Source organism: Manis javanica, chromosome 11 (assembly GCF_040802235.1).
Source record: "Manis javanica isolate MJ-LG chromosome 11, MJ_LKY, whole genome shotgun sequence".
Taxonomy (NCBI): domain Eukaryota; kingdom Metazoa; phylum Chordata; class Mammalia; order Pholidota; family Manidae; genus Manis; species Manis javanica.
In genome coordinates this window covers 78994711-79017042 of record NC_133166.1, presented here as the reverse complement: position 1 = coordinate 79017042, position 22332 = coordinate 78994711, and the positions used below count along the sequence as shown (strand labels likewise).

At 34.0% G+C, this 22332-nt stretch overlaps 1 protein-coding gene across 14 annotated transcripts in view; it reads right to left on the bottom strand.

Moving 5' to 3' along the window:
• CDC42BPA (CDC42 binding protein kinase alpha) overlaps positions 1–22332 on the bottom strand; it is a 288893-nt gene that overhangs the window by 101674 nt on the left and 164887 nt on the right. For 11 of the 14 annotated variants that reach the window (XM_073216736.1, XM_073216729.1, XM_037013633.2 and 8 more), the window contains exons 11-14: positions 18751–18873; positions 7853–7986; positions 368–610; positions 7–117 (exon numbers count right to left, since the gene is read on the bottom strand). In XM_073216736.1, coding sequence (XP_073072837.1) covers positions 7–117; positions 368–610; positions 7853–7986; positions 18751–18873 — 611 coding nt within the window. The remainder of the gene's footprint in view (positions 1–6; positions 118–367; positions 611–7852; positions 7987–18750; positions 18874–22332) is intronic. The other 3 variants (XM_073216733.1, XM_073216734.1, XM_037013637.2) reach the window with 1 other exon arrangement.

Sequence of the window (22332 nt, the reverse complement as noted above, 5' to 3'; positions counted from 1 at the left end):
TGATACCTTCAGTCCCTCCAATTCATTTTCCAGTTGCTTAGAATAGTGCTCACTTTGTTCACGCAGTTTCCTGTCTTTAGATGCTTCAGCAGCTACAGTTTCTGTATGAACTTCCAGCTTTAAAATAAAATGAAAAAGGCAGATTTCATGGTTATAACTGTTTTTCTAATGAAATGTTTTTCCCCATGGAAATTTGCCTTGTAATAGGAACATAACTCAAATGTTGAAATCATATTAAATAACATAACTGAACTAAAAAAAACTTTTTTCAAAAATTAAAGAATGAAATATATATTATTGCACTAGTCTGAAAAAGCAGCTTTAATCACTATCCCATGGACACTACAAAATTTGCCTGACTACTAACCTCTTTTTTGGCTCTTTCTGTTCTGCGCAGTTCTTGCCTTAAGCTCTCAACTTTTTGCATCACCAGGTCCACCTCTTCTTCCTTATCTCGGACATGGCGAGCAAGTTTCTGTTTTTGGGTGTGCAATTCTGTTAGCCGCTCATTGATCTCCATGAATTCCTGCATGGCCAGTTTCCTCTGACAGTGTGCGTCTTTCAGCTCTTTGGATTGGTTTTTTAATCGCTCACTAGCCTGGACTAGTTCCTACAGTTTTATAAAAAGAATATAAGTTACCAATTCTGCAGTGTAAGTACCAAATGTGGCCATCAAAGTAGCTATCATGAAGTCAAGAAGAGCCAAAATTATTCACCTCAAGACAAATTAAAAGAAATATATTACCATCTACTTCTGAACAGATATTAAGAGCATGATGCCTGTTCATACTCTCAGTTCCTTAGGCTAAGATGTTAACTGCAGAAGAACTGATGATTTAACCTTCTAGAATCTTAGTCTCTACAAGTAAATAAAAAGTATAGAAATATAAAATATGATAGCCAAAATAAAGATTTTGTGAAATTTAATGGGTATTTTTGAGATTTAAAAAAAATTAACTTGAATGATTACAAATAATAAAAACAAGGGTTGCTCTTGATGTAGCCACCATGTCCTTAGGCCAGAAGCAAGGAGGAAAAGCTAAACTTCCTGTTAAAGAAGAACCTGGAGGGGCTAAAGCAGTCTCAGGTCAGTAGGACCTGCCTCCCAGCAAAAGGACATGCAAGTCTTCTTCGAGGAAAAAAGCCTCTAGAAATCTGTTTTTTTAAGGACCATGCAAATATGAGTTCACACCATAGATCCCCAAAACCCAAAGAACAAACAACCATAAGCAAAAACAGAAATAATAAAAATAGACCCCAACTGTATTTGGATATTAGAATTATCATACACCAACATAAAATGGCTATGTTGAAATGTTTGAAGTACTAAAAGGAAATCGGCAAAAGACTATTAAAAAATGACCATATTTATTTAAAAACTTCATAGAATATTTAGAAATGAAAAATACCAGTGTTAAAATTAATGACATGAATCCAATATAGGAATATCTACATTTATGAAGCAAGAAAAGTAAAAAGAAACTCAAACCCAGAAACTTAAAAAAAAATAAAGTATAACACCAAATAAATATTAAAGTCCTTAAAAGAAGTCAGAGGAAAAAAAGACAAGTCACCTAGTCTCCATCCTTAAAAAGAAAGAAAGAAAAAGATAACTGGAGTAGACATTTAAGAAGTAACAACAGAAACAGGAAAATATTTTTAGAGAGATGAGAAAATAATTATAATTATATATCCAGAAACATTATTTTTCAAGTATGAGACTAAAATAATGAGATTCATATAAAAAACAATCAGATCTGCACTAAAGGAACCTCTAAAGATTTATTTCAGAAAAGAAAAATGGTTTTTGAAGGTCTAACAAAAGGGAAATCGAGGGCTAAAAAATTGGTAAAAATAAATGTGCATGTAAACAAACATACATGTAAGATTGTATTATAAAATGTCTCGTCTGTACAGTAAACAAAAAGGCTTTAACTAAAATATTGGTGAAAAACAGCACAGAAGTTGGGAACAGGTGACAGAGTTAAAGGTCCTAAAATTTTATGGAAGGACTGGTTTAAGAGATTAAATTTAGACTTTGTTAAATGTATATGAGAAAATCAAGAGTAATTATTAGAACTGCTAGAATGAGCAGCAAGTAAAACAGGAACAACAACAACAATGACAAAAACCTCAATTAAAAATCAAGAAAAAATTTTCAAGATGAATTCTGGAGATTGACTATCAATATGCATGTACTTTACACTAACTCTACACTCTAAAAATGGTTATAATGGTAAATTTTATGTTACATGTATTTTAAAAATCTGTAACATTTAAAATATTTTTAAATCAAGAAAGGAGCCAAAGCATAATAAAAAAAGCATGACAAACAGCAAAAAGTAAAGTGACAGAAACATGTCCATATATATTAGTAACCAAATAAACATCGAAGGGCTAAGATCTTCAGTTGAAGGCAGTTTGCTATGCCAAATTAAGAAACAAACCTAGACTTTAATAGAAAAAGCATTATAAAGGATAGGAAATGTCATCACACATGATAAAATTCAATTCACTAGGAAGAAATGAAACTCTAAACCTCAGTGCATTCCATAAGAATGATTCAAAATATATTAGAAAGATATTGCTAGAACTTCATAGAAAAATCAGCAAATATATCACCATAGTGAGAAATTTGAATTTCTTAATCATTAATAGATAAACCAAGCAGTTAAAAGAATAATGACAATAAAAATTTGAAACGCTCAATTAACAAGCCTCATATATAAGAGCTTGCACCCAATACTGGGAACACATTTCTATCAAGCATATTGAACATTTTAAAATGGAAAAGTCTAGGCCATGAAGCAAATCTCTCAGCAGATTTCAAAGAACAGATATAATACAGATCAAGTTCTTTAATGACATTACCATTAAAATAGGAATAAAAAATAAAAAGGCTAAATTCTATAGTAACTCATTAGTCAAGGAGACACCATAAAGGATATTAAAATATTTAGAACTAAAAAAAAAATTTAGTACAAAAACAAATAAAAATGTTTAATATATACTAAAACTTGGGAGTACAATAAAAGGTATACTTAGGGGGAAATTTATAGCCTGAAATACTTACACTGAAATGAAATAAAAAAAGGTTGAATTAGTGAAATATCCATGAAAAGCTAGTGATAGAACAACACATTAACCCTTCCTCCCAATATGAGGAATAATAAAGGTAAATGCATAAATTAATTAATGACAAAGAAATGTGAGAACAGTAAGGATCAACAAAGTCAAGAGCTGGTTCTCTGAGAAAAATAATAATAGGCAAACATTTGGTGAGATTGAACAGGGGAACAAGAATAAATGCACAAATAATATTAAGAAAAAAGTTATAATCACATCTAGAGGAGGTTCAAAAAGATAAAAGAATACAATGAAAAACTATGCTAATAAATTTGTTAACTTATGAAATGAACATTTCTACAAAATACAATTTATCAAAAGTGTTTAAAGAAATAGAATACCTGAATAGTCTCATAACAAAGTAACAAATGGATAGTTAAACTTTCCCACCCCCACTGGGAAGACAATCTCTGGGTAAAGATGGTTTTACTGGTTTTATAGGCCAATCCCTTCAGTGTTTCAAGGAACAAAACATTCCCCTTACACAAACTTTTCTATTGAATAGAAAAAAGAAGCAATGTTACCCAACTCATTCCATGAGACCAGTATAATTTTGATTGCAAAAAAGACAGAAAGAGGAAAAAAAATCACAAGCCAATCTCAGTGATGAAAACATATAAAAAATCCAAAAAGACATTAGCAAATCAATTCCAGTGGTGTATAAAGTGGATAAGCATGAAATTGGATCTAGACTCCTTAGGTTGAAATTACACCACCACCACTTTCTGGCCTATGATCTTGAGCGAGTGTACTGAACTTCTCTGTGCTCAGTCTCACCATTTATAAAATGAGTGTAATAGTAATACTAACAACTAAATCACAGGGCTCTTAAAAAGATTAAATGATCTAATATGTGTAAAGCACTTAAAATAGTGCTATTAAAACAAATGCCAAATAAGTGTTACCTGTGCTATCATATTATCATTTCACATGGACAATTTAGGTTTAACCCAGAAATGCAAAAGTGGTTTAACATTCGAAAAAGCCTGCAAATGTAATTTACCACACCAACTTATTAAAGAAAAATAATCATACAATTACATCAATAGATATTAACAAATTCTCAGAAATTTCTTTTTTAAATGTCTAGAAAAGCACATTCAATAAATTAAATACCCATTCTGGATAAAAAATGGAATAATAAATAGCTTCCTTAACTTGATAAAAAGTATTCACCAAAAACTTACAGAAAACATGGTTATTAGTGGTGGAATATTAAGGTCATTTTCTTTGAGATCAGGAATAAGATAGGGATTCCTGCTAGAGCCACTTCTATTCAATACTGTAAGTCCTAGCTAATATAGCAAGATAAGGAAAGAAAGAAAAGTCACAAAAATCAAAAAAGAAACAAAACTGTTGTTATTTGAAGAAAACCTTAAAAAATCTCAAATATATTACAATATGAGTTTAGCAATGTTGATCAGTGAGAAAATATAATTTTTTAAAGATTACCATTTAAAATGAGAAAAAATAGAATAATAAATTTAAGGAAAGGCAAAACCCATATAAAATTTCATGGAAAACTATTTTAAAAGACTTTAAAGATATGGAGAGACATACCGTGTCTATGGATAAGGAGTCTGTGGTGCTAAAGAAAACAAGTAATGACTATGTGGCATCTTATTACACTGCTGGACAGTGACTGCAATGGAGTATGGCCAGGTGGGGGTGACTCGATAATATGGGTGAATATAGTAACCACATTGTTTTTACATGTGAAACCTTCATAAGAGTGTATATCAACAAAACCTTAATAAAAAAAATTGTGAAAAAAAAGTCTGTGTTGCTGTAGAGAAAATACTTGTTTTTGTAGGTAAGCCTTTCTAAGTAAATTTTACTGAAACTTGGGACCTGGGCTAAAAGCAAGCCTTGTAAAGTAATTTATATATGACTAAGTTAGATATTGAGACAAATCCAAAGAGATTTAACTCCTGGATATACACATTTACATTTCAAGGAGGGGAAGAAAGGGAGGTAAGAGCCTGGACCAGGGAAACATCCTCTTTCTAGAGCTGGAGACTCTGGGCTTATCTTTCCACTGGAGTGATTTATTTATACTCCAAAAGGTCCTGACTCCTTCTCTTTAGGTTTCCAAGGAGACTCAGAAAGGTGGGTGAATGGGGGGAAGCAGGAAGCATCTGCCTCTCTCCTCTATATAAACACCATGACTCACTTTTTCAGGGCTCCCTGTCTACAGACTCTGTATGTGTACAGTTTTATCTATCCAGCTCTCCTTGAATTACTCCAGAGGTAAGGACTGGCACACTTGGGAGCCATGTGATCATTTTTTGCTGTATGTACATCACAATAATCTGCTTTGCTCTTGAAATCTGTGTGTGCATATAGAATAATATTAATAAACATGGACAGTAAGAACTTAAAGAATCAATATTGTGATGATGTCAATTCTCCTGAAATTGTTCTACAGATTTCATGCAATTTTAATCAAAATCCCATCACAGTTTTGGGTTCATTTTAATATATGACAGAAGTGACATTGTACATCTCTGGGGAAAAGACAGCTTAGTTAGTAAATGAACAATGGGTTAGTCATGTAGGAAAAAGTGAAATTGGATCCTTATTTCACATGATACACAAAAATAAATATCTAATGCACTAAAAATTTAAATGTGAATGATAAAAATTAAAAACTTCAAGGTAAAAATTTAGGATAACTGTTTTTTATCTCAGATTTCTTATATAAGCCAGCATATGCACTAACCAAAAAGACAAAGACTGATAAATTTGACTAAATTAAAACTAAGAACTTTTTGTTAATTAACAGGTCTCAAAAAGTGAAAAGATAAACTACTAATTGGGGGAGGGGGAGATATCTGTAACATATCTGAGAGAAGATTAGTATGTCCAGAAATTTTCTAGAATTCTTCCAAACCAATAAGAAAAAGACAAACAACCCAACAGAAACATATGGAGGCACTTCAAAAAAGAAGAAATATAAAGGATAAATGGATACATGTAAAGATACTCAACCTTATTAGTAATAAGAAATGCAAATTAAGATCATAGTAAAACATCATTTAGACCTAAAACATCAATTCAGGCTAGGCTGACCATAAATAATGTCTTGTAATATGAAGTATTGTTAAATATAAAACTCCTTTACACTACTGATGGGAGTATAAACTGGTACAATCATTGGGACACAGTTTGGCATTATGGTAACAAAGAGAAATCTGCATTGCTTATGATCCAATTATTCTACGTGTGTGTGTGTGTGTGTGTGTGTGTGTGTGTGTGTGTGTGTGTGTGTGTGTGTGTGTGTGTGTGGTGTGGTGTGGTGTGATGTGATGTGATGTGATGTGATGTGCCAAAAATGAGTAATATTCAATTTCTTAAGTAGATGGTAAGTTCAGAGGTGTTTCCTTTGTTATTTAGGTCAGGACTTACATAATGTTATATTTATTCTGTCATATATATCCAATGAAAAAAATTCTTTATCAATATAATCTGATGCTTTTCAGCACTACCCTCTCAGAATAGAGGGTTTTTCATTTTAAAATGTATTAAAAATTGGGCAAATACCCATTATTATAAAACTAGATACCAGATTCTCATCCTTAATATATTAACTAACTTGGAGTAATCATACCTTTAAATACATAATCACCACTAATATTACTATATTTTTAAAACAAATAAAAGATTATAAATTCCAAATATTAAGTTGGCCATGAATTTAAATGGATCTATACACAACATTGCAATGAAACTACATCAAAAATAAAGTAAAACTATATACTAATCTAATTTCATTTAAACTTTACAGCTTTCTCCGTTAGTCTTTTGATTAGTTTCATCAGCAAAAGGTTTTTTCCAATTTTTTAATTGAAATATAGTTGATATATAATATATTGTTTTCAGATGTACAACATAGTGATTTGACATTTCTAAATGCTCATCAAAGGTTATTTTATTTTTAATTACCATTTCTTTACTGGCAGCAAGACTTATAAATCTTCCCTAGAAGGACTTCATTCTCTATTATCAATGTATTACATACTACATTACTGAATATAATATATGCTGTGCCAACACCCTTCATTTCTTTGTGTCGGCAAATATTAATTCCAACATTTTTTAATTTGTTAATGAAAGGTGAAATACACACAGGTGAAGTAGAGTTTAAGTATTTTTTCTCTAGTGTTTCAATATTATTTACCCTATTGGACTGTGTTAGTGTCTGACCTATTAGTAAATTTTGTTGATGTTTATAATATTCTTCAAGTGTTACACAAAGCTCTCATAGTTTGTTCATCTATGCTTTGAAAGATAAACTGACATTTAAAATAATCATTAAAGCATTAAAGAAAATTTCAATTGTAATCTTTTTAAAATGTTCAGATCAGCAAGCTATAATGAAAATATAAATGTATTTTTAATTTTTCCACAGAAACAAAACAGATTTTACTGTTCTCTTGTTTCTTAATATTTATATCAAAAATGTTCACTATTACTCAAGTCCACTGATTAACTTTCAAAAAAATCAAGATTCTGAACACTAAAGCCTTAAGAATATGTTTCTTCACTACTAGATATTAGCCAAATGATATACACCAAAATAATTCTTAAAATTTTAAGCCAGCTTTTTACATATAAAATATACTATATACTACTGTAATTCATTATGAATGCTTACAGTATACAAATTAAACATTCTGATTAAAAATTCAGAAAAGGCTTTAACAGTCTATCTATATATTTTTACCTTATTTAATTCCTCCCGTTCTTGTTGTAATGCTCTGATTTGTTTCTCATAAGCCTTGATTTGTCTAAAAGCATCATCCAGCTCTCGCCTTACAGCCTTAGCTTCTTCAAGTTGCTGTTCCAAGTGACTTGATTCTAAAAGAGAAGACAATGTTTCTTTTGTTATTTGTATAAAAGCAAATGCTTGAAACTGTCAAAAAGAAAACCACAAGCCCCAAATGGAGTCACTTATTTTAGGCCAGGTCAACAATGAGGGAGTTAATTAAAGTTTCAACCTTCCAGAGAATAATCCTAACAGGAATTTTCTGGTTAGCACCAGTGAGGTATCTGTCACATGGGTCCTCTCCATCCCCCAAAGACAATTCACCTAATAAGACTCTTGCTCTTTGTTGTAAGATAAAATGACCTTGCCTGAAACAATTCTTTCTTTTCTTTTGCTAATAACTTTGCTTCACCCTCCTCTGGTTAAATGCTTCCATTTCATACAACTCCTTGGGGCTCCCCTCTCTACTTGCTAGATGGGATGCTGCCTGATTCATGAATTGTTTAATAAAGCCAATTAGATCTTTAAAATATGATCAGTTGAATTTTTGTTATTTGACAAAACTAAGGCTTAAAACAACCAAATTTAAAAAATAAAAGCATTTTGAATTTGGTGTTAGGCTTACTAACACCATAATTATGATTCATGAAAATTAGAAACTTTAAAGTTCACTGTAAAGATGGTGAACAGCTAATGCCAGTGTGAAGATGTGCAAAATTTGTGCAAAACCAAGAGCTGGAAACAATAACTAAAATTGACAAAATTACCTAGACTAAGAAAAAAGGAGAGAAGACTCACATGAATAAAATCAGAAATGAAAGAGGAGTCATTACAATGGACATCACAGCAGTATATAGGTCGTAAGAGACTATTATGAACAGTTATATACCAACAAAATGGGTAAGCTAGAATAAATAAACTTTTAGAAACATACAACCAGCCACAACAGAATCATGAAGAAATACAAAACGTTGAATAGAACAATAATGAATAAAGATGTTGAATCAGTCATCAAAAAACCACCCAACAAAGAAAAGCCAGGACCTAATGGCTTTACTGGTGAATTCTACCAAATACCTAAAAAAGAATTAAGAACAACACTTCTCAAACTCTTAAAAAAAGTAGAAGAGAAGGGATACCTTCAAAATCATTTTGCAAGGCCAGCATTACACTGATCTCACAAGGCCAGACAAGGGACACCAAAAGACAAAATCAGTAAGTGGGACTACATCAAACCAAAAGCTCCTCAGCAAGGAAACCATGAACAAAATTATAAAGTAACCTATGGAATGGAAGAAAATATTTGCAATCATATATCTGATTAGGGGAATAAGACAAAAAAATACATAAACTCATGAAATTTAATGAACCCCATACACCCCCAGCCCACCAACATACAAACAACCTACTCAAAAAATGGGCAGCGGACCCAAATGGGTATTTTTTCAAAGAGGACATGCAAACAGATGGCCAAAAGTACATGAAAAGGTGCTCAACATCATTAACTATCAGGGAAATACAAATAAAAACCACAATGAGACATGTCTCACACCCGTAAGAATGGCTGTCATCCAAAAGACAAGAAATTAACCAATGTGGTCAAGGATATGAGAAATATAGAACCCTGTGCATTGTTAGTACCAATGTAAATTGGTGCAGCCACTATGGAAAACAGTATGGAGGTTCCTCAAAAAGTTAAAAATAGAACTACCATATAATCCAGCAATTTCACTTCTGGGTATTTATCCAAATGAAATGAAAACATAAAAAGATATATGCACACCCATAATTGTGAGGGAAGAAAACAGATGGCGGCATGAGAAGTAAGGCAGAAATCTCCTCCCCAAATCACATATAATATGAAAATACAGCAAATACAACTATTCCTAAAAGAGTGACCAGAAGTAACATTGCACCAGACAGTCTAAATCTGCAAAAAGAGCATGTCACTGAAAAGGGTAAAGTAATAAAATCACGACCTAGTGGGACCCAAGCACTCCCCCCACCCCAGCACACTGGCAGGAGGAAGAGAAGCAGAGCCAGGAGAGAGCAGAGACTCAGGACTGCTAAATACCTGGCCCCAGAAATCTATTCCAGGAGCACAAACCAATATTGCATGGTGCTCTGGAGACCAGAGGGGTTGAAAACTGACATCAGAGATTAAGACTGCAAACACATTCTCACAACCGGCTGCCATGGGACAAAAGAAAGGCAGGTGCTTTGAAAGACTTCCCAACAGTGAAAGGGCTGCTAAAGGGGCAAGGATTAGGAGAAGGAACAGGTGAACAAAATCATCCTGGCACACTCAGCCCAGCAAGTTGGGAACTTTCAGAAGCTTCAGGTGCTCCATCCCCCCCAACGCAGCCATGAGGCTCCCACGGCGATAAGCAGCCTGCCACTTATTCATCCACGCCAGCACCTATGGGCAAACCCAGAGCCCCCGCCATCACTCCAGACCAGCCAGACAGCAGCCCTGACTACAGCAACTACAAGACTTAACACAGAGGCTGCTCCCTGTGCACAGCTCACTGGCCCTGACATCAGAGGCAGGAACTGCAGCCGGGAGGCAGGAAAGAGCTCTGTCCTTCAGGTAGGCACTGGCACTGCTTGCCTGTGACCCCTGCCATCACTCCAGGCCAGCCAGAGGTCAGTTCCACCTATTACAGCTTAGGGCCTTAACGTAGAGGCTGCTCCTTGCATGCGGCACACTGGCCCTGATACCGGAGGCAGGCACTACAGCTGGGAAGCAGGAAAGGGTTTGTCTTTACGGTAGGCACCAGCACGGCTTGCCTATGACCACTGCAATTGATCCAGGTTCTGGGAAGCTCTGAAGAGCAGAGCTCTGGGCACTAGAGGATGCTGCCTACACAAACCTAATCTTTCTCACTATCTAATAGGATTAGAAAAAGGCAGAAGAACCTTATTCAATCCAAAATCCCTCAAACACAAGAAAGAGGGCTCAGTGAGACTGAAATCACCAAAATCCCTGGAAAAGAATTCAAAATAAAAGTCATAAGCATGCTAATGGAGATATGGAAAAATATTCAAGAGCTAAGGGATGAATTCAGGAGGGAGATAGACACCTTAAAAAATACAGCACTTGAAATGAAACAAAGAATGGAGGGATTTAAAGATTAGATGAGGTAGAGGAGATGGTAAATGGAATAGAAATTAGAGAATAGGACTATAAAGAAGCTGAGGCAAAGAGAGAAAAAAGGATCACTGGAAATGAAAGAGTATCAAGAGAACTGTGTGACCAGTCCAAACGGAACAATATTTGCATTATAGGGGTAAAGAAGAAGAAGAGAGAGAAAAGGGATATAAAGTGTCTCTGAAGAAATAATTGCTGAAAACTTCCCCAATCTGGGGAAGGAAATAGTCTCTCAGGCCATGGAAGTACATAGATCTCCCAACACAGGGACCCAAGGAAGATAACACCAAGACATATAATAATTAAAATGGTAAAGATCAAGTACAAGGACAGAGTATTAAAAGCAGCCAGAGAAAGAAAAAATATCACTTACAAAGGAAAACCCTTGAGGCTATCATCAGACTTCTCAGAAACCTTACAGGCCAGAAGGAGTGGCATGATATAAACAATGCAATGAAAGAAAGGGACTTGAACCAAGAATACCCTACACAGCAAGATTATCATTTAAATTTGAAGGACAGATTAAACAATTCCCAGATAAGCAAAAGTTGAGGGAATTTAAATGCCACAAATCATCTCTACAGTGTATTTTAAAGGGACTGCTCTAGATGGAAGTGCTCCTAAGACTAAATAGCTGTCACCAGAGAAAAAAATCACAGTAAAGGAAGTAGACCAATTAAATACTAACCGATGCAAAATTAAATCAGTTACCCAGAAAGTCAGTCAAGGAATATACAAAGAGTACAGAATAAAACACCTAACATAAAAAGAGTGCAGGAGGAAGAAAAAGAAGAGAGAAAGAAAAAAGAATCTCAGATTATGTTTATCATAGCATAATAAATGAGTTAAGTTAGACTGTTAGATAGTAAAGAAGCTCCCCTTGAACCTCTAGTAACCATGAATCCAAAGCCTGCAAAAGCAATAAGTACATACCTATCAATAATCACCCTAAATGTAAATGGACTGAATACATCAATCAAAAGACACAGAGTTACAGAATGGATAAAAAAGGAAGACCCTATGCTGCCCACAAGGGACTCACTTCAAACCCAGAGACACACACAGACTAAAAGTGAAGGGATGGAAAAAGATATTTCATGCAAACAATAGGAGGAAAAAAGCAAGAGCTGTAATACTTCTATCAGATAAAACAGACTTCAAGAAAAAGAAAGTAACAAGAGACAAAGAAAGATATTATATAATGATAAAGGGATCAGTCCAACAAGAGCATATAACCATTAGAAATATCTATGCACTCAATATAGTAGCACCCAAATATGTACAACAAATACTAACAGAATTAAAGGGGGAAATGAAATCCAATGCATTCATTTTAGGAGACTTCAACACACCACTCAATCCAAAGGACAGATCAACCAGACAAAAAATAAGTAAGGAGACAGAGGCACTGAAAAACACATTAGAACAGATGGACCTAACAGACATCTACAGAACACTCTACCCAAAAGCAGCAGGATACACATTCTTCTCCAGTGCATATGGAACATTTCCAGAATAGATCACATACTAGGATACAAAAAGGGCCTCAGCATATGAAAAAAATTGAAATTCTACCAACCAACTTCTTAGACCACAATGGTATGAAACTAGAAATAAATTGTACAGAGAAAACAAAAAGGCTCACAAACACACCAAGGCTTAACAACATGCTCCTAAATAATCAACGACCAAATTAAAAGAGAGACCAAGCAATATAGGGAGTCAAATGAAAACAACAACTCAATGCCTCAAATTCCGTGGGATGCCACAAAAGCAATTCTAGTAGGAAATTCAGGCCTATTTAAAGAAAGAAGAACAATACCAAATGAAGTATCTAAATTCACAACTATTGAAACTGGAAAAAGAACAAATGAGGCCCAAAGTCAGAAAGAGGGACATAAGAAAGATTAGAGCAGAAATAAATAAAATTGAGAATAAAACAACACAAAGAGTTAATTAAACCAAGAGCTGGTTCTTTGAGAAAATAAACAAAATAGATAAATCCCTAGCCAGTTTTATCAAGAAAAAAAGAGTATCTACACACACAAACAGAATCAGAAATGAGAAAGGAAAATCACTACAGACACCACCTAAATACAAAGAACTGTTAGAGAATACTATAAAAAATTATATGTAACAACTTGGAGAACCTAGAAGAAATGGACAACTTTCTAGAAAAACACTACCTTCCCAGACCAATTACCAGCAATGAAACTGAATCGGTAACCAAAAAACTACCGAAGAACAAAACCCCTGGGCCAGATGGATTCAACGCTGAATTCTATCAGACATCTAGAGAAGACCTAATACCCATCCTCCTTAAAGTTTCCCAAAAAATAGTAGAGGAGAGAATACTTCCAAACTCATTCTATGAAGCCAGCATCACTCGAATACCAAAACCAGGCAAAGACACCACAAAAAAAGAAAATTACAGACCAATATCCCTGTTGAACAGAGGCAAAAATACTCAACAAAATATTGGCAAACAAAATTAAAAAATACATCAAGAGGATCATATATCATGATCAAGTGGGATTCATCCCAGGGATGCAAGGATGCTACAACAGTTGAAAATCCATCAACATCATCCACTACATCAATAAAAAGAATGACAAAAATCACATGATCATCGCCATAGATGCTGAATAAGCATTTGACAAAATTCAACACCCATTCATGATAAAAACTCTCAACAAATGGGTATATAGGGCAAGTTCCTCAACATAATAAAGGCCATATATGACAAACCCACAGCCAACATCACAATTAACAGTGATGCTTAACTGATGATTAACTGAAAGCTTTTCCTCTAAGATCGGGAACAAGACAAGGATGTCCACTCTCCCCGAATTTTATTTGACACACTACTGGAGGTCCTAGCCATGGAGATCAGACAACACAAAGAAATAAAAGGCACCCAGATTGGTAAGGAAGAAGTCAAACTGTCACTGTTTGCAGATGACATGATATTGTACATAACAAACCCTAAAGAATCCACTCCAAAACTACTACAACTAATATCTGAATTCAGCAAAGTTGCAGGATATATAATTAATACAAAGAAATCTGTTGTATTCCTATACATTAATGATGAATTAGCGGGAAGTGAAATCAGGAAAACAATTCCATTCACAATTGCATCAAAAAGAATAAAATACCTAGGAATAAACCTAACCAAGGAAGTGACAGACCTATACCCTGAAAACTACAAGACACTCTTAAGAGAAATTAAAGAGGACACTAATAAATGGAAATTCATCTCATGCTCTTGGCTAGGAAGAATTAGTATTATCAAAATGGCCATCCTGCCTAAAGAAATCTACAGATTCAATGCAATCCCTATCAAAATACCAACAGCATTCTTCAAAGAACTGGAACAAATCATTCTAAAATTCATATGGAATCACAAAAGACCCTGAATAGCCAAAGCAATCCTGAGAAGGAAGAATAAAGCAGGGGGGATCTCACTTCCCAACTTCAAGCTCTACTACAAAGCCACAGTAATCAAGACAATTTGGTACTGGCACAAGAACAGACCCATAGACCAATGGAACAGAATACAGAGTCCAGATATTAACCCAAGCATATATGGTCAATTAATATACAATAAAGGAGCCATGGATATACGGTGGGGAATGACAGCCTCTTCAACAGCTGGTGTTGGCAAAACTGGACAGCTACAAGTAAGAGAATGACACTGGATTATTGTCTAAAACCATACACAAAAGTAAACTCAAAATGGATCAAAGACCTAAAATTAAGTCATGAAACCATAAAACTCTTAGAAGAAAACATAGACAAAAATCTCTTGAACATAAACATGAGCAACTTCTCTCTGAACATATCTCCCCAGGCAAGGAAACAAAAGCAAAAATGAACAAGTGGGACTATATCAAACTAAAAAGCTTCTGTACAGCAAAGGAGAACATCAATAGAACAAAAAGGCATCCTACAGTATGGGAGAATATATTCATAAATGACATAACCGATAAGGTATTGACATCGAAAATATATAAAGAGCTCACATGCCTCAACAACCAAAAAGCAAATAACCCAATTAAAAAATGGGCGGAGGATCTGAACAGATGCTTCTCCAAAGAAGAAATTCAGATGGCCAACAGGCACCGGCACATGAAAAGATGCTCCACATCACTAATCATCAGAGAAATGTAAAATAAAACCACAATGAGATATCACCTCAGAGCAGTTAGGATGGCCAACATCCAAATGACAAGGAATAACAAATGCTGGTGAGGATGCAGAGAAAGGGGAACCCTCCTATACTGCTGGTGGGAATGTAAATTAGTTCAACCATCATGGAAAGCAGTATGTAGGTTCCTCAAAAAAGTAAAAATAGAAATACTATTTGACCCAGAAATTCCACTCTTTTTGATCACAGATTCAAAAAGACATATGCACCCCTAAGTTTATTGCAGCAGTATTTACAACAGCCAAGACATAGAAGCAACCTAAGTGTTCATCAGTAGATGAATGGATAGAGAATATGTGGTACATATACACAATGGAATATTATTCAGTCATAAGAAAAAAAAATCCTATCATTTGCAACATAGTACTCAGAGACTCACAGAACCCAGAATGGACTAGTGGTTACCAAAGGGAAAGGGGTTGCGGAGGGTGGGTGGGAAGGGAGGGATAAGGGGCTTAAGGGATATTATGTTTAGCGTACATAATATAGGGGGGTGCATGGGGAAGGAAATATAGCACAGAGAAAACAAGTAGTGACTCTATAGTATCTTATTATGCTGATGGACAGTGACTAATGGGGTATGTGTTGGGGACTTGATAATTGGGGGAATGTAGTAACCATAATGCTGCTCATGTGAAACATGAGCATAAGATTGTATATCAATGATATCTTAATAAAAAAAAAGATATAAGCACCCCCATGTTCACTCCAGCATTATTTACAACAGTTAAGACACAGAAGCAAGTTAAGTATCTGTAAGTGGATGAATGGATAAAGAAAATGTGGGGAGTATAGAATATATTATTCTACAATAAATATGAAGGAAATCTTGTCATTTGCAACAATATGGATGGCACTTGAGGGTGTGATGCTAAGTGAAATAAGTCAGATGGAGAAAGACAAATACTGTATGATCTCAATTATATGTTGAATCTCAAAAAAAAAGAACTCATAGATACAGAGAACAGATTGGTGGTTGCAAGGGGCAGATATGTGGGGTGGATCAAAAGGATAAAGGGGGTCAACAGGTATAAACTTCCAGGTATATAATAATTAAGTCCTGAGAATGTAATGTACAGCATGGTAAGTATAGTTAATACTATATTGTAAATTTGAAGTTGTTAAAGAGAGTAGATTTCAGAATTTATCATGACAGGAAAAAAAATTTGTAACTGTGTGTGGTGATGGATGTTAACTAGACTTACTATGGTGATCATTTCACAATATACAGAAATATTGAATCATTATGTCATACTCCAAAAACTAGTATGTCAATTATATCTCAATCTAAAAATAAAGAACAAAACCAAACAAAACAAATGCCAGATAAAAAAGGCAGTACAAAGAAAGGAGAATCACAGACCAATATCCTTGTATACAGATGCAAAAATTCTTTTTAACAAAATACTAGGGATAGAACTCAGTTAATATATAAAAATAATTATACACCATGACCAGGGATGTGCATGTTCCAGGAATGTAAGGCTGGTTCACTATTTCAAAATCAACCAATATAATCCACCATATTAGCAGATTAATTTTTTTAAAATCATGTTTATATTATCAGTGCAAAAAAATATTTTGACAAAATCCAACACTCATTCATGATAAAAACCGTTAGAAATATAGGAATAGAGGGCAACTTCTAACTTGATACAGAGCATCTATAAAAAAACTAACAGCTGCTATTACACTTTATGGTGAAAGACTGCTTTCCCCTTAAGATTGGAAAGTCAGGATGTCTGTTTTCATCACTCCTCAACACAGTGCTTGTAAGTTCTAGCCAGTGCAGTAAGAAAAGGAAAGGAAATAAAAATACAGATCAGAAATGCCAAAATAAAACTGTGCCTATTTGCAGATGCATGATAGTCAATACAGGAAATCCCAAGGAATAAACAAACAAAATACCCTCCTACAAATAATTAAGTGAAGTGGGCTTATGACTTAGTTTTCCAAATTCATATTATCTCTTTGAAGATACATCATCACTGACCATCCCAGCTAATTTTATGTTTCACTGCTTTTTTAGTGTCAAAGAACATTCAGTGACACTAATGTTTTATCATTATCAAAGCAACATAAGTAATTCTGCTTATCACATTCCTAATCTAACTTATTTTCAGGAAGATATTTCTTAGGAAGAAATCCACTTAAAAATAGAAAAGTATAAATTACGCTCAAATTTAGAATTCCCATATATATTTAATATAAGCAATGTATTAATATGGCAGTTTAAATAGTCCTTTTTATAAAAGATCCCACATTAGATTCTTTCTTTTTCTTCACTTATTTTGGCCTAAAACTACATTTCTGGAGAGGCCTGACGATCCTAGCTAAAACAGTACTTTTCTTCTCTCTCTCCCTATACTTTCTCAAATAATGTGGTGCCTTAACTCTGCAAAAGGTTCCCAGTACACTCACAGAAAAAAGAAGACCTTCTAACAGTAGGACTGTATGGATCAAGCAACAAGTCCTCTCAATCCTTTCACTCTGTAACCTCAATGCCTTCCATTCTTCCTTCCAGCTCGTTCTGTTCCAGCCATGCTGTCCTCTTGTGTTTTACTTGAACTCATGAGGTACATTCTGACTTTAGGGGCTTTTCACTGATTGGTCCTTCTAATTGGAGCATATGTTACCCAATTAACTACATGGTGAAGCCCCTTATCTACTTCAATTTTTTGCTCACACATCTTCCCAATGAGGTTTACACCTGAACCACTTAAAATATTTAAAATCCTCATATTACACTTCCAAACCATTCACCTTATTCTGCTCTATTCTTAAGCACTTACCAGGTTCTCACATACTGTGCCATTTACAAAACCATACAGTAACTATTTTATGTCTGTTGTTTGCCCTCCACCCCAGCAAGGACAGGGTTTTCTAAACTTTGTTTAGTACTGCCTCTCAAGAGCTGAAATAATACATGGTACATAGTAGGTAATCAATAAATATTTGTTGAATGAAGCGAATAAATGAATGAGGCGGATGTAACAGGCATATCAACAATTGTCAAAATTAATTTTAATTAACCTCAGCAATACACTGAAAAATGAACTGTTACAAAGAAAATTAATTTTTACATGCCTTGATGTCTGTATACATGTGATTCTCTTGTCTATACTGTCCTCCTCACTCCTAACACTGCTTCCCATATTTATATATATGCTTTGCCAGACAAAGTCCAACTGGGTATCTCAAACTAATAGGTCTTCTAAGAAAGTCACCTTGTTATCTGCAGTCTGGGTTGGACGCTCCTCTCATGTATTCTTTATGTACTGATGACCTGTTTTTCGTACAGCCTTTTCACATGTATTGCAAAACTATTTGTTTATCTTTTCCCAGACCAACATGTGAGCTCCTTCAGAATGGAAACCATTCTTATTTTCTTTTCCTTCACTAGCATATAGCTCACATCACATAATACATGACATGTAAATAAAACATTAAAAAAAATCTACTGAACTGAATTAACAGTGAATCACAGGAATTTACCTCTTATTTGTTTCCTTAGCTTTTCAATCTCTTCTTTTAAGTTTTTTATTTCTAAGTCTTTGCTTGCTGTTAGTGGACCATCAGCAGTTGAATACTGCAGAGCTTGGACAGTCTGTGTTGACTCTTTAATAAAAAAAGAATAAAATAAATTATGTAAAATATGGCCAGACTTTTAAGTTTTTAAAACTAATAGCAATATATTTCTTTCTAAAGGAATCCTTATATAATTCTACTCAACATCTACCCATTGACAAAAAGCATGTAAACACATTAGAATTAAATCACAAAACTCAGTCACATGTGTCTTTAAAATTATAATACACATAGGGAAGAATCTACCTTTTAATATGTGAGATTTTCATTTTAAACTCTGTTGATACACTCTGCCAGTGAATCAACTATTCAGCCGCCTTTTATCCCAGCAGAGGATATGTGTTATCCCAAAAATATCATGTCAGAAGATGCATGAAAAACTGAGTCTGGTGTATGAAAGGAGGTTTAGAGATGTTAATATATAATAAGTAGCAGCACTGGCCTCCAAAATTCCATGTATGAAAGTTGAGTACCTACAGATGACTTGGTTCATCAATTTAGTTAAAAATAGAGATTATAAATTTATCCTACTGTTCTAATCAGAAGATGCAAGGTATTAAAAAAAATAGCTATATGGAGGCTTATTCCCAGGTATCATTAAAAGATCCAGAAAAAAGAAAACTTGAGAAACAATTTATGTCAGAAATGAAGCCACCCTTGTCCTTAGTTATTCTGTTACCTCATGGAGGGTTCTCAAATAGTAAGTCTCTACCTTACCAAAATTTTTGTTAGTACAAAGCATTACTGATTGCTTTATATTATTTGTTACTTGTACACTGCTTTATTAAAAACTGTACAACTTATTACTTATATAACATATTATTACTTATATATAACATATTATTTGTATATATATTTAAACTCCACAAAGGACTATAATCTTCCAGAGGATGGAGACTTTTCTAATTTATCTTCACCACTTACACAGAAAACAGCATCGTGATTTTTGCATGCATGGTGGTCAATAAATTATTTGTTAAATTGAATTGAGGGTATAAGATATATTGTGTACCCAATCATTATATAATGATAAAGGGGTCAATACATCAAGAATATATAACAACTATAAATATATATCCTCCTTATACCTGAGCACCAAAACACATTTAGCAAGTACTAACAGATCTTAAAAGAGAAATACACAACAATACAACAACAGTAGGGGACTCCATACTCCACTGCTCGCAATGGATACACTGTCCAGACAGAAAGTCGACAAGGAAATGGCTGGATTTGAACCTTAATTTAGAACAAATAGACTGAACAGACATATACAGAGCATTCTATCCAACAGCAGAATACACACGGTTCTCACATACGTATGGAGTATTTTCCAGGCTAAATCATTTGATAGAGCCCAAAACAAATCTCAGCAAATTTAAGAAGACTGAAATCATACCAACCATCTTTTCTGACCACAATGGTATGAACTAAAAATCAACAAGACACAAGTGAGAAGATCTACAAATATGTGGAAACTAAACAACACACTTCGAACAATCACTGGGTCAAAGATGAAATTGAAAGAGAAATAAAAAATCATCTCAAAACATAAGAAAATGGAAATATAACATATCAAATTTGTAGGATACAGAAAAGCAGTTTTACAAGGAAAGTTTATAGCAGTAAACACATATTTTAAAAAATTAGGAAGACCTCAAACAACCTAACTTTATACACCAAGGACCTAGAAAAAGAACAGATCAAGCCCAAAGTTAGCAGAAGGAAATAATAAGGAATTGAGGGTGGAAATGAATGAAAAAGAGACTAGAAAAACAATAGAATGGATCAATGAAAATAAGAGCTGGGTTTTAAAAAGATAAACAAAATTGACAAACCTTTATCTAGAGTAAGAAAAAAAGAAGACATAAATAAATAAAATTAAAAATGAAAGAGGAGACATTACAACTGATTCTACAGAAGTACACAGGATCATAATAGACTGCTATGAACAATAACTTGCAAGAAATTACATAACCTAGAAGAAATGCATACATTTCTAGAAATACCCAACCTACCAAGGCTGAATTAGAAAGGAGAAAATCTGAATAGTCCAATAATGAGTAAAGAGATTGAATCTATAACTAAAAACCTCTTAAACAGAAAATCCCAGAACTAGACAGCCTTACCAATGAATTCTGTCAAAAAAGTAAAGAAGAATTAATATCAATCCTCCTCAACTCTTCCAAAATATCAAGGAGGGAACACCTCCAAATTCATTCTTTGATGCCAGCATTACCTTGACACCAAAACCAGATAAGATGACAAGAAAACTATAGATCAATATCCCCAATGATTACAGAAGTAAAAATTCTCAACAAAATATTAGCAAACTAAATTCAGGAACACATTAAAAGGATTATACTCCATTATCAAGGATTTATCCCTGGGATACAAGGATGGTTAAACATATACAAATCAATAAATGTAATATACTGCATCAATAAAATTAAAGGAAAAAAAATCACATGATCATCTCAATAGATGGAGGAAAAACATTTGACAAAATACAGCATCCTATTATGTTAAAAACCCTTAACAAAGTAGATATATAAGGAATATACCTCAACATAATTAAAGGCCATATACAACAAACCCACAGCTAACATACTCAATGGAGAAAAACAGAAAGCTTTTCTTTAAAATCAGAACAAGACAAGGATGCCCACACTCACCACTTTCATTCAACTAAGTACTGGAAGTCCTAGCTAGAGCAACTAGGCCATAGAAAGAAAGAAAAGGAATCCAGATTAGAAAGAAACAAGTAAAACTGCCACTACTACTAATGATATGATTTTTATACACACAAAATCCCAAAGAGTCAGCCAAAGAACTGTTGGAACTAATCAACAATTTTAGTAAAGTTGTGGGATTAGATATCAGTTGAATTCCTTTACATGGAAACATCTGAAAAAGAAATAAGGAAAACTATGTCATTCAAAATAGCATCAAAACCAATAAAATACTCGGGAATAAAGTTAAACTAAGATCTATACAATGAAAATTGCAAGACTCTGCTGAAAGAAATGAAAGAAAACATAAACAAATGGAAACACATCCCATATTGTTAAAATGTCCTTACTACCAAAAGCCATGTATAAATTCAACACAGTATCCATCAAAATACCAAAGCCATTCTTCACAGAACAACCTTAGAATTTATGTGCAACGTAAGACCTTAATAGTCAAAGTAATCCTTAGGAAAAAGAAGAAAGGTGGAGGTATGTGCCCTGATTTCAAATTATACTACAAAGGCACAGTAATACAAACAGTATAGTACCAGCACAAAAAAGACACATAGCTTCATGGAGCAGAATAGATAACCCAGAATTAAATCCCAGCATATACAATCAACTGATATTAACTAGAGAGCCATGAACACTCAGTGGGGAAAGGATAGTCTCGTCAACAAAAGGTGCTGGGAAAACTGGAGAAACCAATGCAGAACAATGAAATTAAACCCTTATCTCACACTACTCACAAAAATTA